At 36.8% G+C, this 12,532-nt stretch overlaps 1 protein-coding gene across 2 annotated transcripts in view; it reads right to left on the bottom strand.

Moving 5' to 3' along the window:
• Positions 1-12,532, bottom strand: part of Dnah11 (dynein axonemal heavy chain 11) — a 305,466-nt gene that overhangs the window by 173,246 nt on the left and 119,688 nt on the right. For both annotated transcript variants that reach the window (XM_026408127.2, XM_026408145.2), the window contains exons 35-37: positions 9,669-9,785; positions 3,991-4,129; positions 639-731 (exon numbers count right to left, since the gene is read on the bottom strand). In XM_026408127.2, coding sequence (XP_026263912.2) covers positions 639-731; positions 3,991-4,129; positions 9,669-9,785 — 349 coding nt within the window. The remainder of the gene's footprint in view (positions 1-638; positions 732-3,990; positions 4,130-9,668; positions 9,786-12,532) is intronic.

Raw genomic sequence — 12,532 nt, 5'->3', positions numbered from 1 at the left:
AGGCATATAATAAATACACCTTAATACAAAAAGAAACTCACAGATTGGGTCTAGTTTTTTGTCTACTTCTAAAGCCATGCTTCATGGACACACAGACATGGACATCCACTACACTCAGTACTTCATGGAAAGAACGTTTTCAGGGTGGCTTTGAACAACCCCCCTGCACTGGAGCTAGGCAACCGTCTTTCCTGCTTCCTGCCCATTTAACATCCCATGCAATGGATGCAATTTCTCCCATTAGGTTGTAACTTCACTGACTTTTCAGAATTAATATCCCAACTCAATTAATCAGGTTTCCTTAGTTTCCTCAAAGGAAATCAAACAGAGATTACTGAATCACTTGATTATAACTGTCAAAATACTTTTTGTGGCTGATATTTCAAAAGTACTTAGAAAATCACATTTTCTTTCCCAGAATCGTATCTCCACATTCAAGAACACTTGTGACCTCTTATAAGAAATGCCAGTCCATAAAATATACTGCATTAAGAATAGATGTTAGGTTTTTAAATTTTTTTTTATTTTTTATTATTTTAAAATCGGCTATGCCTGCCTCACCACCCAGGTACAGACTTTCATTTCTATGAAGACATTCAGTTACTCACTCAAGAAAATCATATTAGTACTTGCTGTACCTGATCTTCAGGTCTATTTTTATCTCCTCGTTTCAGGGAGCCGGCTACAACCAAGACAGATTTAATAGCACGAAGTCCCCAGTCATAATGATCCTAAAATCAAAGCAGAGGTATATGTAGTCAAGAATTGAGAGAGGGAATAAGATTCTCATTCCATGGGTTAGGGTTGTGGCTCAGTGGTGGAGCATTTGCCTAGCATGTGTGAGGCCCTGGGTTCAATCCTTAGCACCACATAAAGATAAATGAATAAAGGTATTGTGTCCATCTACAACTAAAAAAAAAAAAAGAAAGAAAAGAAAAAGAAAGAAAGAAAGAAAAAAAGAAAGAAAAGATTCTCATTCCAGAAATAAAAGCTGAAAGTTAAGAGAGTTCAAGTAAGTGCATGCTTTAATGAATCAAAATGTCTTTTTTTTTTCTTTTTGCCTTTCTGAAACAGTGGAAATCGTGTTTCAGTGGTGAGTGTCCAGCTTCTTTCCCATTTTCCTGCCTCTGTCAGCAAATCTTTCCACAGCACTTATTTGCAGTTTTTGCCCCCAGCTCCATCCACCTCCTATACTCTTCTCTTTCAATAAACCCGCCAATGTGGGAGCTTGATTCTTCCCTACATTCCCTCCAACCATAAGCACATCTCTCCAGCTTCGCATTGAGGACCCTGCTGTTCTACCCTTCCCTGGCCCTCTATGTCTAATTGTCCTACTTATCCCTTTATCACTTAGACACCACTGTGCTGAGACTGGCACTAAATATATTATATATTATATTTATATTGTTTAGCTATATTATTAAAATTCAATGATAAACCAGTTCCTCTGGTTGTCCCTGATGAAGGCCCCTCCCACAGGCTCTGAGCTCCTAGAGGACAGAGATGTATCATATTCACTTTTTTCCCCTCTAGGTTCCAACAAAGTGCCTGGCACAGGGGAGGTGCTCAGTAAAGACGTACTAAATAAACTTGGTTCAAATGTAGTTGATTTCACGGAACTGACCTTCTCTTCCTTGCCCAGCTCTAATCCACATAGTAAAACCCTTCTCTCAAACGTTTCTCAGCTAGGCCTCGCCTTCTGAACCTCAAAATCAATATCTGCAAAGAGGCAGAAACACGTCCATCTACTTCACTAGAGGCTGTAGGAGTAAAATGAGTTAACATGCGTATAAATGCTTTGTGGGCTGTGGAACAATATGTACATGCATAAATATGCCATTTAATCCATTAGCAGATAACAAAATCAATTTAGTAGGTCTTGACCATTGTTTTGTTGGTAATAAAACAGACACAGTGGAATGAAAAGACACCAGAGTGCAACGCAAGTACGAAGGGCAAGCAGTGTTTGGAGAAAATTCTCAGTCCTCTTGTTCCTGTGTGTGCCTATGCATGGGCATGTATCCTGAGTCAACAGAAAAAGGTCTCCCCCCTCCCCCGCCCCCAAATGGTTCATGGTAAAGTCACTGATATGGAAGTAGAGTGGGTTTTGAGGAGGGAAGAAGAGGAGAAGAACCAGAGTTTGGAGAGTAAGAAGGTCAGGGAGAGGGCTAAATCCTTACAGGAACAATATTAAAGGGAGACTGTAAAAGAAATTCTGGACAAATTTAAGAGGACTTGGTGACCCTCCTAAACATTTAAACATTGTAAACAACTGACAAAATCATCTTTGCTGTCTCCATTATATTCTTCTTTTGGTTCAAAAATGTCCACTGATTCTTCTCCCAAGTCCATCCCTGCAGCTTGGAATGGCACCTATGAGCTATGGGCCTCACTCAGCTCTCCTGTCCTGGCCAGACTTCTTTTCTCTCATCTCATTTACAACATTTCTCCTAACTTCTGTGTTTTATCTTTACTCCCAACACCTTCCTCTTAAATTATAGACAGACTTTAAAAGAATGAAATTCAAACAATGCCCCCACTTGTTTGCCATGGACCTTGGACAGGTGACTTGACTTAGTTTCCTCATCTGTAAAACAAGCTTAACGCTACCCACACTAAAGTCTTGTGAAGATTTTGAAAGGTAGAAATGGCATTTTGTTCAATAAATACTGGTTCCTCTTTCCAGTGAAAACTGATAATCTTTCATTCTCTATTTCCTCTTTTTCATGTAACTAAATCTCCTAAGTTCTTTGAAACAAAAAATACAGGTGATGGTTTCACTTGTTTTGCATACTACTCCTTCATCAGCAGCAGTAATAAGCCCATTACCTGGATGCAACAGATGCTCACTAAATGTTTACATATGACTACTGAGAATGAACATGGTTTCAATTCCATGTTTGCTGGGTTCAGTTACATTTTTTCCTTCTGAATTTTCCTATCATGAAATTTTTAACGGGCTCATTGCTAGAAAAAGATTATAAGAAAATGAAAATATCAATAATCTTACTACCCAGAGACAATGATTAAAAATCACAATGCATTTTCCAGCCATTTCATGTGTGGAGAAAATATACAATACAACATAAAATAAAAGACACATGTAAATTTGAGATGGCTTTGAGTTTGGTATGCTGTTTTTGCATTTAACAATGTTGTAAATATTTTTCTGTTATGAAATTGTATGGGTTTCCTGGAAAAATATAAATTCATAGTTATTAAGAGAATGACGTAACTTTATTCCTCAGGTTCCATATCTCTCTCTGACAGTGGGCAAGTTAAACGAATACTTTGGAGAGTACAGGTAACTCTAATTGCAATTGGTATTTCAATATTTTCATTCTATAACAGTTACAAATTGATGTCACCAGGAATTAACAAAAGGTCATGGAAGGCCAAAAGTCAAAGGTGATCACAAGGCCAAATTTTAAAATGTTGATGCTGACATGAATAAATTTTGTGGCACATCAGCAACTTTAATGAACCTGCAAGAAGCTCATGACTAGAGAATAGAGAAGGAATTGTACAGCAAAGTTAAAACACACACACACACACACACACACACACACACTCAACTTCAATAAAGGATTACCAACAAAGAAGAAAATCTTTAACATTTCTTTAAAAAATCAATATCACCTCACTCTAGGATCCTCCCACCTTCTCCCACTAAAAAGTGATATTCTTAGCAAGAAAGAGAAGCAACATAAGTTTACCTTTATGATTACAGCATTGATAATACCTGAAGAAAAACAAATGGCCTATTGATTTAAAAACTATTAAATACAAATAAGGCATCAGAACACTAAAACACCTTAACATTTTTTCAGGAAAAAAATAAATTTTGTAAAATATGATTTTCAAAATTCTATGTAACATACAGAACCATTCCTAAGTGTGATTTGAATGTTAAATTACCCAACATCCATATTTCCAAAGCTGTTTTAATGGGATGTAAAAACCAAGGAAAAGTAACAAAAGACCCTTCACCTGCTTGGACAGGAGCTCCTTGCAGAGCGTGTACAATGAAATGAACTTTCGGGCTAATGAGCGTGCGTCCACAAAACCTTCGGCAACTAACATGATTTCACAGATCAGCTCGATGTCAGGGGCCACCATGGCACAGGGTCTAAAATATAAACATGAAATTTAGTTTTAAAATGTGATAAGGTCATGAGTCCAAGTTGCTTAAATCAAGTGATTAATCTGTACCAACATTCTCACCACTCCTAAGCAGATCACAATTACCTCTGTCAATCACAGCTACAAGACCCTTCCATTCAACTAAAAAACATCCACTAGTGACTGGTTACCTAGGAAAAGATGTAAAGTCAGAAATGGAAAAGTCTGGATGAAGGAGTCTTAAAAAAAAAAAAATCAATGGATATAGTCTATAAACTCCTTTTTTGTTTTGTTTTGTTTTTGTTTTTTATCTGCTTTATTTGGTGCTGGGGATGACACACAGGGTATTCAGCATGCTAAGGAGGCACCCTACCACAGAGCTGCTCAAGTTCTTCCAGTAGGTTTACCAGCCTGGTGTTTGTCACTGCAAAAAAGAACAACAGTGGATAATCTATGAGAGGCCAGCTTTACCAGTGGCTAGCGGTGTGCTGGCAAAGAGGGAATGATCATCCATCCCAAAAACAGTGCTAGCTAATTTCCACAGATAAATCCCTTCACCATGGCTGCTTCCAATCTAGCCTTCCATCCCTAAACACCATGCTGAGAGATGTGCTGTAGGTCAGCACTATACAGACACCACAACTAACCTTTAGAGCATAACCATTAGTAAAATAATCATGAAGTCATGAGTTGAGTATTTGTGATCTTTGCTGTGATATAATTTATTTAACCAAGAGTTGATATTGCTGGGCACGTTGGCACACACCTGTAATCCCAGCAGCTCAGGAGGCTGAGACAGGAGGGTGGCAAGTTTAAAGCCAGCCTCAGCAAAAGTGAGGCACTAAGCAACTCAGTAAGACCCTGACTCTAAATAAACACAAAATAGGACTGAGAATGTGGCTCAGTGGTTGAGTGCCTCAAGTTCAATCCCTGATACCAAAAAAAAAAAAAAAAAAAAAAATAGAGTTCATAAAATTTATCTTTTGTCAGCAGCTAAACCAGTGGCTCACACAATTTGTGAATACTTAACCATCAGCTCTCAAAAACCATCTTTAGCACAACACTGCCTGGGGCCAGCCTGGAGAGACTTTTGAAGATGAAAGTCTAGAAAAACATAGCTTTAAATTCACCTGGTTTTGGAGGGGTCTTCCAAAAAGTCTTTCCTAAAGATAGTTGCCAGGAATAGCAACATGTGAAAAAACATGTCATTCAATTAAATCTAGGCACAAAGAAGGAGCAAGAACAAATGAGCCCATTATTTTAGAGTTTTAAAACTACATCACAATTAAAAATTAAAAACTCAAGGAAGAATTTGTGGATTTTTTTTTTCAAACAACATTCTTGTCTTTTCTATTTGGCAGATTATTAATTACTTTTTTGGAAATGTTGTAGAATATCAAGCTAGGATCTAGTTAGAAATAAATCTTGCTTATAAACAAAAAAAAAAACTACATTGCAGTATTTATCTACCTGTTTTGGTAAATATAATTACAGTCTACCTTATGCACATCACATTATCCTAGACATTCCCCAGGATTTATTTCTTAGGTTATGGAACATTTCATGTATCTAAGCTGATCCCCTACTTTTCCTCACATTATTACTATTCATCATATGATAGAGGAAATAAAGATAAAAAGTAAACAGGGGAGAGAAAAGACCAGCAATATTTACATAATTTAAGCTCAAATTAATATAGATATTGATTTACTTTTATGGTGTTGGTTATTGAACCCATGATCCCATGCATGCTAACTATGCACTCTACCACTGAGCTACATCCCTACCCACAGATAACATTTACTGAGCACTTACTCCATGCCATATTAGGGTATTAAATTTACCCTTCCACTTAATTCTCACAATACTATCAGGCAGCTACTCCTCTTACATGCATTTACAGAAGTACAGACTGACATCTCCCAAAGTACCATGTGCTGGCCTGAGGCCACGTGTTGGTAAGTGGTGGAATCAGGAGATTCCTAGGACCCAAACATACAATCTCTACTCATAAATAATGTTTTCTCCACCCATTATTTCTTTAGATTTTACTGATACTAACAAATGCTGCCATGTCTAATTCCTTAAACAAGATTTATGAACACATCATTAAACAGTTTCAAATTCTGAGACTCAGATAAAGAAACACATGAGATAAATTGGGTCATAAATATTTTAAAAACCTGCAAAGTTGAAAAATTTTCACACAAAACTTTCCCTAAGGGGCTGGGGTTGTGGCTCAGTGGCAGAGAATGTGCCTCACATGCATGAGGCACTGGGTTCCATCCTCAGCACCATATGAAAATAAAGAAATAAATAACTTTCCCTAAGCATAAGATAGAGGCATACCTGTTTTATTATTTTTTAGGTGTTCTGTAATTATTACATTTCATTTCTAGGAGAGTTTATCTAGAATTTTTTGAGAGACTATAAAGTATTATATTATAAAATTACTATGTAAGAGAAAGCTGTTATGAGAAAAGAAAAACGTTCAGTATAGGATGTTAGAATATTTGATTAACTATTAGGGAGAAGGATTATTTAAATACTCACTTCATATTACCTACCAAAATAAGTTCTCATTAGATGAATTACATTGAAAAACATGAAAAGATTAGGAAATTCATCACACATGTGACTGAGTATTTTAGTAAGCACAAAGTTTCCTGGACTCTTTTTGAAATTAAATAGAGAAAACTATGCAAATAAAAAAATAGAAAATTCAAATGAAATATTTAGATGAGTGTGAAGGCAAATTTTAAATTTAAAAAAAACTGAAAAAAATCACACTAAATACTACAGAGGTTCTTACAACATTATGTAAAGTAGTATATTATTTTGAAGGCACACTACATAAAAGACACATATTGTTAACCCTAAGAACTCCTGAAAAATAAAACTGGTATGCTTCTATCTTATCCTTAGGGAAAAAGAGAAAGAAGACAAATTACACACATCAGACATGGAATTTAGGACATCACTATAAATAGTGAAAGAGTAACTTGAACAAATGTATTCCAACACATTTGATAATCTAGACAAAAAATTCCTTACAAGATATAGATTATTAAAACTCATTCAAGAAAAAATTAAACCCTCAATTGCTTCATATGTTTTAAAAAATTCGATTATTAAAAAGATTCCCATGAAGAAAACTCTAGGTCCAGATGGCTTCACTGATTAATTCTATCAAATAATTATGGACTAAATAGTAATAATCCTATACAAAGTCTTAAAAAAATAGAGAACATTTGCCAGTTAATTTCATGATATTAGCATCATTGTGATGCCAAAACCAGACAAAGATTATAAGAAAGAACACTACAGACCAATATTTCTCTTATCAAAGTTTTTTTTTTTTTCTCCTTCTCAGTACTAGGGATTGAACCCAGGTCCTGACACATGCCAGGCAAGCTATCTACCACTGAGCTCCAGCCCCAATCTCATAGCATAGATTAAAAAAAAAAATCTTAACAAAACAGCAACATATTGAATCAGCAATACATGTAAAAAAAACACCTGACCAAGAGGGGTTTATCCCAGGAATGCAATACTGAAGGACTTCAGCATTGGAAAATTAATCTAATTCAGCATATTAACAGAATAAAGGGGAAAAAACACGAAAACTACAAAACACTCTTCACTTGTAGAAGAAAACAAAAAATTTTGCAAGCGTGTGCTAGGCAGTTTCCTGAGTATAATATAAAACAAAATAAATTGATAAATTTATTAAATTTAATCATTAAGACAAAAGCCTAGACACAAAAATAAGAGAAAAATTTTTCAATGTGTCTATCGAATGAAGGAATTTTATATAGAATACAGTACTTCACAAAAAATGGTACAAGGGTGGCCGGTAAGTCCATGAAAAAATGTTTATCATTCTAATGCATGGAAATGCCAACTAAACCCACAGTGACACACCACTACATATCTATTAGATTGGCAAACTCTAAAAAGACTGATCATATCAAGTTTTGACAAGAACGTAAAGTGACTGGAATTCTCAGGTATTAATGGTGAGGTTGCAAAATGGCACAATCCCTTTTGCAATGAGACTGCAGATTTTAAAAAGTAAAACACAAATTCGCCATACAAGGCAGCAATTCCATTCTTAGCTATTTACCCAAAAGAAATAAAAACATGCATTCATGCAAAGATTTACATCAATGTTCCTATCAGCTTTGTTTATAATAGCCCCAAACTAAATGCATGTCTATCAACTGAATGAATAACAAATTGTAATAGGATAATAGGTATGTAAGAGCATACCAATCAGCACCAAAGTACTGGGAAGCTCAATGATGGGGTGAATCTCAAAACCATAATAGTCAAAGAAAGATGCCAGATGTAAGTGAGTACGTACTGTCTAGGTTCGTTTGTATCAAAGAAAGCTATTTAATCTATAATCATAGAGAACAGGTCTGAAGTATGTGCATGTGTTGGGGGGTAACTTTAGAGGCATGAGAACTTCAGGGGGGTTTGTGAAGTACCTTTGGCATCTTGACTGCCATAGTGCTCACCAACTATGTGCTTAAATGGGAGCATATCATTGCATTAAATTATACCTGAATAAGATGATTTAAAAAGATAAGTGAATTATAATGGAACCAGATGTAGTGGCATAGATTCCCTTATAGACTGCTGGCAGAGATATTCCTTGGCAGAGTGTTTTTAGAAAGCAAGTCATCAATAGGCATTCACCTAGTAATTCTACATTTAGCAATTTATTCTGGGATAATTATCAGAAATAAGAATATTTTTATGTGAATAGATATTTATAGGCTACTTTGTAATCATAAAAATCTAAAAGAAAAAAAAACCTCTACATGTCAGACAGTAAGGAATGGTTTCAAAACCACAGACAAGCCATGAGAGGGACATTTTTAAAGCTACATTAAATGATACTTTCAAAGAACCTTCAAAAATATAAAATACGTATCTTAGAAATGTCAAATGAAGAGAACTAAATAAAAATCATGCTTACTATAGTTTCTTAGTACAATACAATGTAAACTTGAAAAAACCCCACAACAATGATTATTTTGGGTGGTGATTCTAAGATTTTTTTTCTGTATTCTTTTCCATATTTCCCAAATATTTCATAATATGTGAAAATTATAATAAAACATAAAAAAGTAGTTAAACTTGGGGCTGAGGATGTGGCTCAAGCGGTAGCGCGCTCGCCTGGCATGCGTGCAGCCCGGGTTCGATCCTCAGCACCACATACAAAGATGTTGTGTCCGCCGAAAACTAAAAAATAAATATTAAAAAATTCTCTCTCTCTCTCTCCCCACTCTCTCTTTAAAAAAAAAAAAGTAGTTAAACTTACCAAACAACTTTGAAATACTGATTTTGAATCCTGGTTTCCTAATTTATAAGCATTAATTTACCATGAGGAAAATTTTTATTACAAAGGGATCCCCAAGAAATACTGAGTTTTCCACAGGAATTCTCAAGTAAAAACAAATCACTTAACAGTGCAAGCCAACAACGTTAGGTGGCATGAGTGTACCAGATGCTAAGTTGCAAAGCATAACACTTGCCTGAAAAGAGCTTTGAGATTTTCTGGTAATTCTGTTCGACCAGCATATCCTGGGTTCATAGTAATAAATATTCCAACTGATGGCTTCAGTGTGATAGCTTCTCCAAGAAATACAAATCTACCATAAAAAGAATGCCGACGGAATTAAATGTGCTCATTGAATATGAACGTGCATTGACAAATGCAAAACACTGCAAAATGCAAATTATCATTAGGAGGCTGTGTATTCTGTGTGATTTCTTTAAAATTCATAAGCATACATATTTTGAATATGTTTTGAAGCATGTTTATTAAAAAATATCCTCCCTTCCCCCAGAGGAATTACCAATATGAGAAGTACTCTTTTTTATCTTAGCATACCATAGTGTCCTAGAATACACAAACAAGGGCTGGACTGTTTTAACACTGAATCAAAGGGGAGAGCATTTTTGCCTTCAATGTGGGCTGCAGTCCGTGAGTGGGATACGCATAGATGGAAATTCTCCATGTCGAGAGGAGAAAGGGGCTCCCTGCTCAGTCTTTGTCTACTTGCTCACGGCTCTCTTCCTTTCTCCCTATTTATTCAATGAACATCTACTGATATTACTGAGAGGTAAAACGTCATGATGGTTATGACAGCTAGCTCTAGAGCCAGACTGTGAATGTTAAGAATGCAACTGTATCACTTTAGGCATGTTAATTATCCTCTCTATGCTCCAATTCCTTCCTCTAATAATAAAAGACGATAAAAATATGACCCATTGTATTTCATTATGTGAGAAGTTAAGAGAGATTATGAACGTGTCTGGTTAAGACCACACTGATTAGGAAATGGTAAATGCTCAACAGATGTTAGCTATGACCATTGCTATCATTATCACCTGAAAGCATAGAGAATCAATGATTTTCAGAAAAATTTGCAAGGGCCCCATTAGGCTGTTGATGGCCAGGGTAATGGAATGGTAAAGGGCTGTAAGAGCCAAATTGAGAGACGAGTCGAAAAAAACTTTCAGACGGATCAGGGAGACAAAATGCAAGGCTGTCTGAACAAGATCTCTGGCTGAAAAGGGGGAGGGCTCAAGCATTGTGGAGCTGGACCTTTAAGCCAGAACAGGGACGGAAAAGATCTGGAGGAAAACCCCACCATGTTTAGAACTCACAGTATATTATCTACTGGATAATTAAAAGCAGGTCGATTCCTGCATAGTCAAGGTAAACATGGAGAAGTCTTCATATCCTAGGTGCAGGCAAGGGAAGGCAGACAGGGCTGCTCAGAGAGTGGGAGAGAAGTAGCTATTGCCACATCTCACCCCCTACATAGGAGGGACAGCCACCAGCCAAAGGTGTGGACCTCTACAAAGTGGGCCACAAGATGCTGCAAGTTTTGTGGTCCAGGCATGCTTCCATCTCTTAAATCCTTCCTTGAGGGCAAAGGGAATTTCACCAACTCATCAAACAATGGAAGAGCCTCCAGACTGCAGGTGGCCAGCCTAAGGATCAAGGGACACAACTCCAAAATGTGGACATGGGAGACTCCCAGGAAGTGTGGCTGGGAATCTTCAGAAATCACTGCATGGTCAGTTACATAAATTTCCACAACAAAGGAGGGCCTCAAATGGCATCTGGGTTTCATCTAATAAGATTTTCACCATGGAGAAGTCTTCATATCCCAGGTGTCAGGCAAGAACTAATAAAATATGGCTGGGGATCAAAGAGAAAAGAGATGAACTTCTCTAATGTGGCATTAGGGTAGGGGCAGGTAAAACAACAGGCATATAAACATAGGAAACTGGTGTCTCAGGCCCACATAGGGAAAAAACAGAAGTTTTCTAGAAGATGGAATCATCTGGATGTGTCCACTGATAAGCTGAACACTTCTAGAACAGGTTCATAGTTCTAATGGGCAAGATAATCCTTCATCAATGGGGAGATTAAAGATGCCGTCATGCACAAGATAGCTAACTGCGCAAAACACCCTTAAAAAATGAGGGGGATAGATCAGCCAAATAAATGAGGTTGCATTTGTATAAAAACAAAAACAGGAGTTTATAAAGAGAACCAGAATTGTGCTATGTGCTATGGTCTGTTTCTCATACTAAGCCATCACACCCTAATTGCCAGCTGTTTTGCCATCTGGATCATGGCATCACATACAGGAAGTGGTTTCATTTTGGATATATGTGAATAGTTTTTTACCCCAAGTTACTGAAGAACTTTATGAGTTTTCATCTACTGAGATGGGGCAACTAACCAAACAGATGATGGTGGAAAGTCCAAGATTTTGATTTCAGACAAATTAAACATGAGAGGCTTCTGAGACATCAAACTGAGTCCTGAGGTGCCCCAACAAGCAGCAGTTTTCATAAGTCTAGAGATGAGGGACAGGAGGGTAGCCAGGTGGGAGGGAGCTGGCAACATGGAGATAGTTTCTGAAAACCAAAGCGCTAGATTAAATCACCAAAGGAGAAAATACAGAAACAGGAAAGAAGTTCAAAGACTGAGCCCTGTGATACTCAATATTAATAGCTCAGAAAATAAAAACAATAAAACACAATAGCTAGCTTTGCCGTGGTGCCTACTATGTGGAAGACACTTGCCCCAGTGCTGTCCACTGAATCACCACAGTGATCTATAAGGTGGATGCTAAACTTTTCCCCATCTTATAGGTGAGATGCAGCCAGGAGGACAGAGGAAAGTGGGAGGTGTGGTGTCCTGCAAACCCCATGAAGAAGTGAATCACACAGTAGGGAGTCAGATGCTTCCTGCAAAGTCAAGCAAGAGGATGGAGAACTAATCAAAAGATTTAGCATCATAGAAGTCGTTCTTTAGAGATTCAAGAAACATGATAGGATTTTATTGTATTCAATACAATAAACCACTAATAAA

Source organism: Urocitellus parryii, chromosome 3 (genome assembly GCF_045843805.1).
Source record: "Urocitellus parryii isolate mUroPar1 chromosome 3, mUroPar1.hap1, whole genome shotgun sequence".
NCBI classification, from domain to species: domain Eukaryota; kingdom Metazoa; phylum Chordata; class Mammalia; order Rodentia; family Sciuridae; genus Urocitellus; species Urocitellus parryii.
The sequence above is the reverse complement of the archived record's forward strand: the minus strand, read 5'-3'. Positions and strand labels throughout refer to the sequence as shown.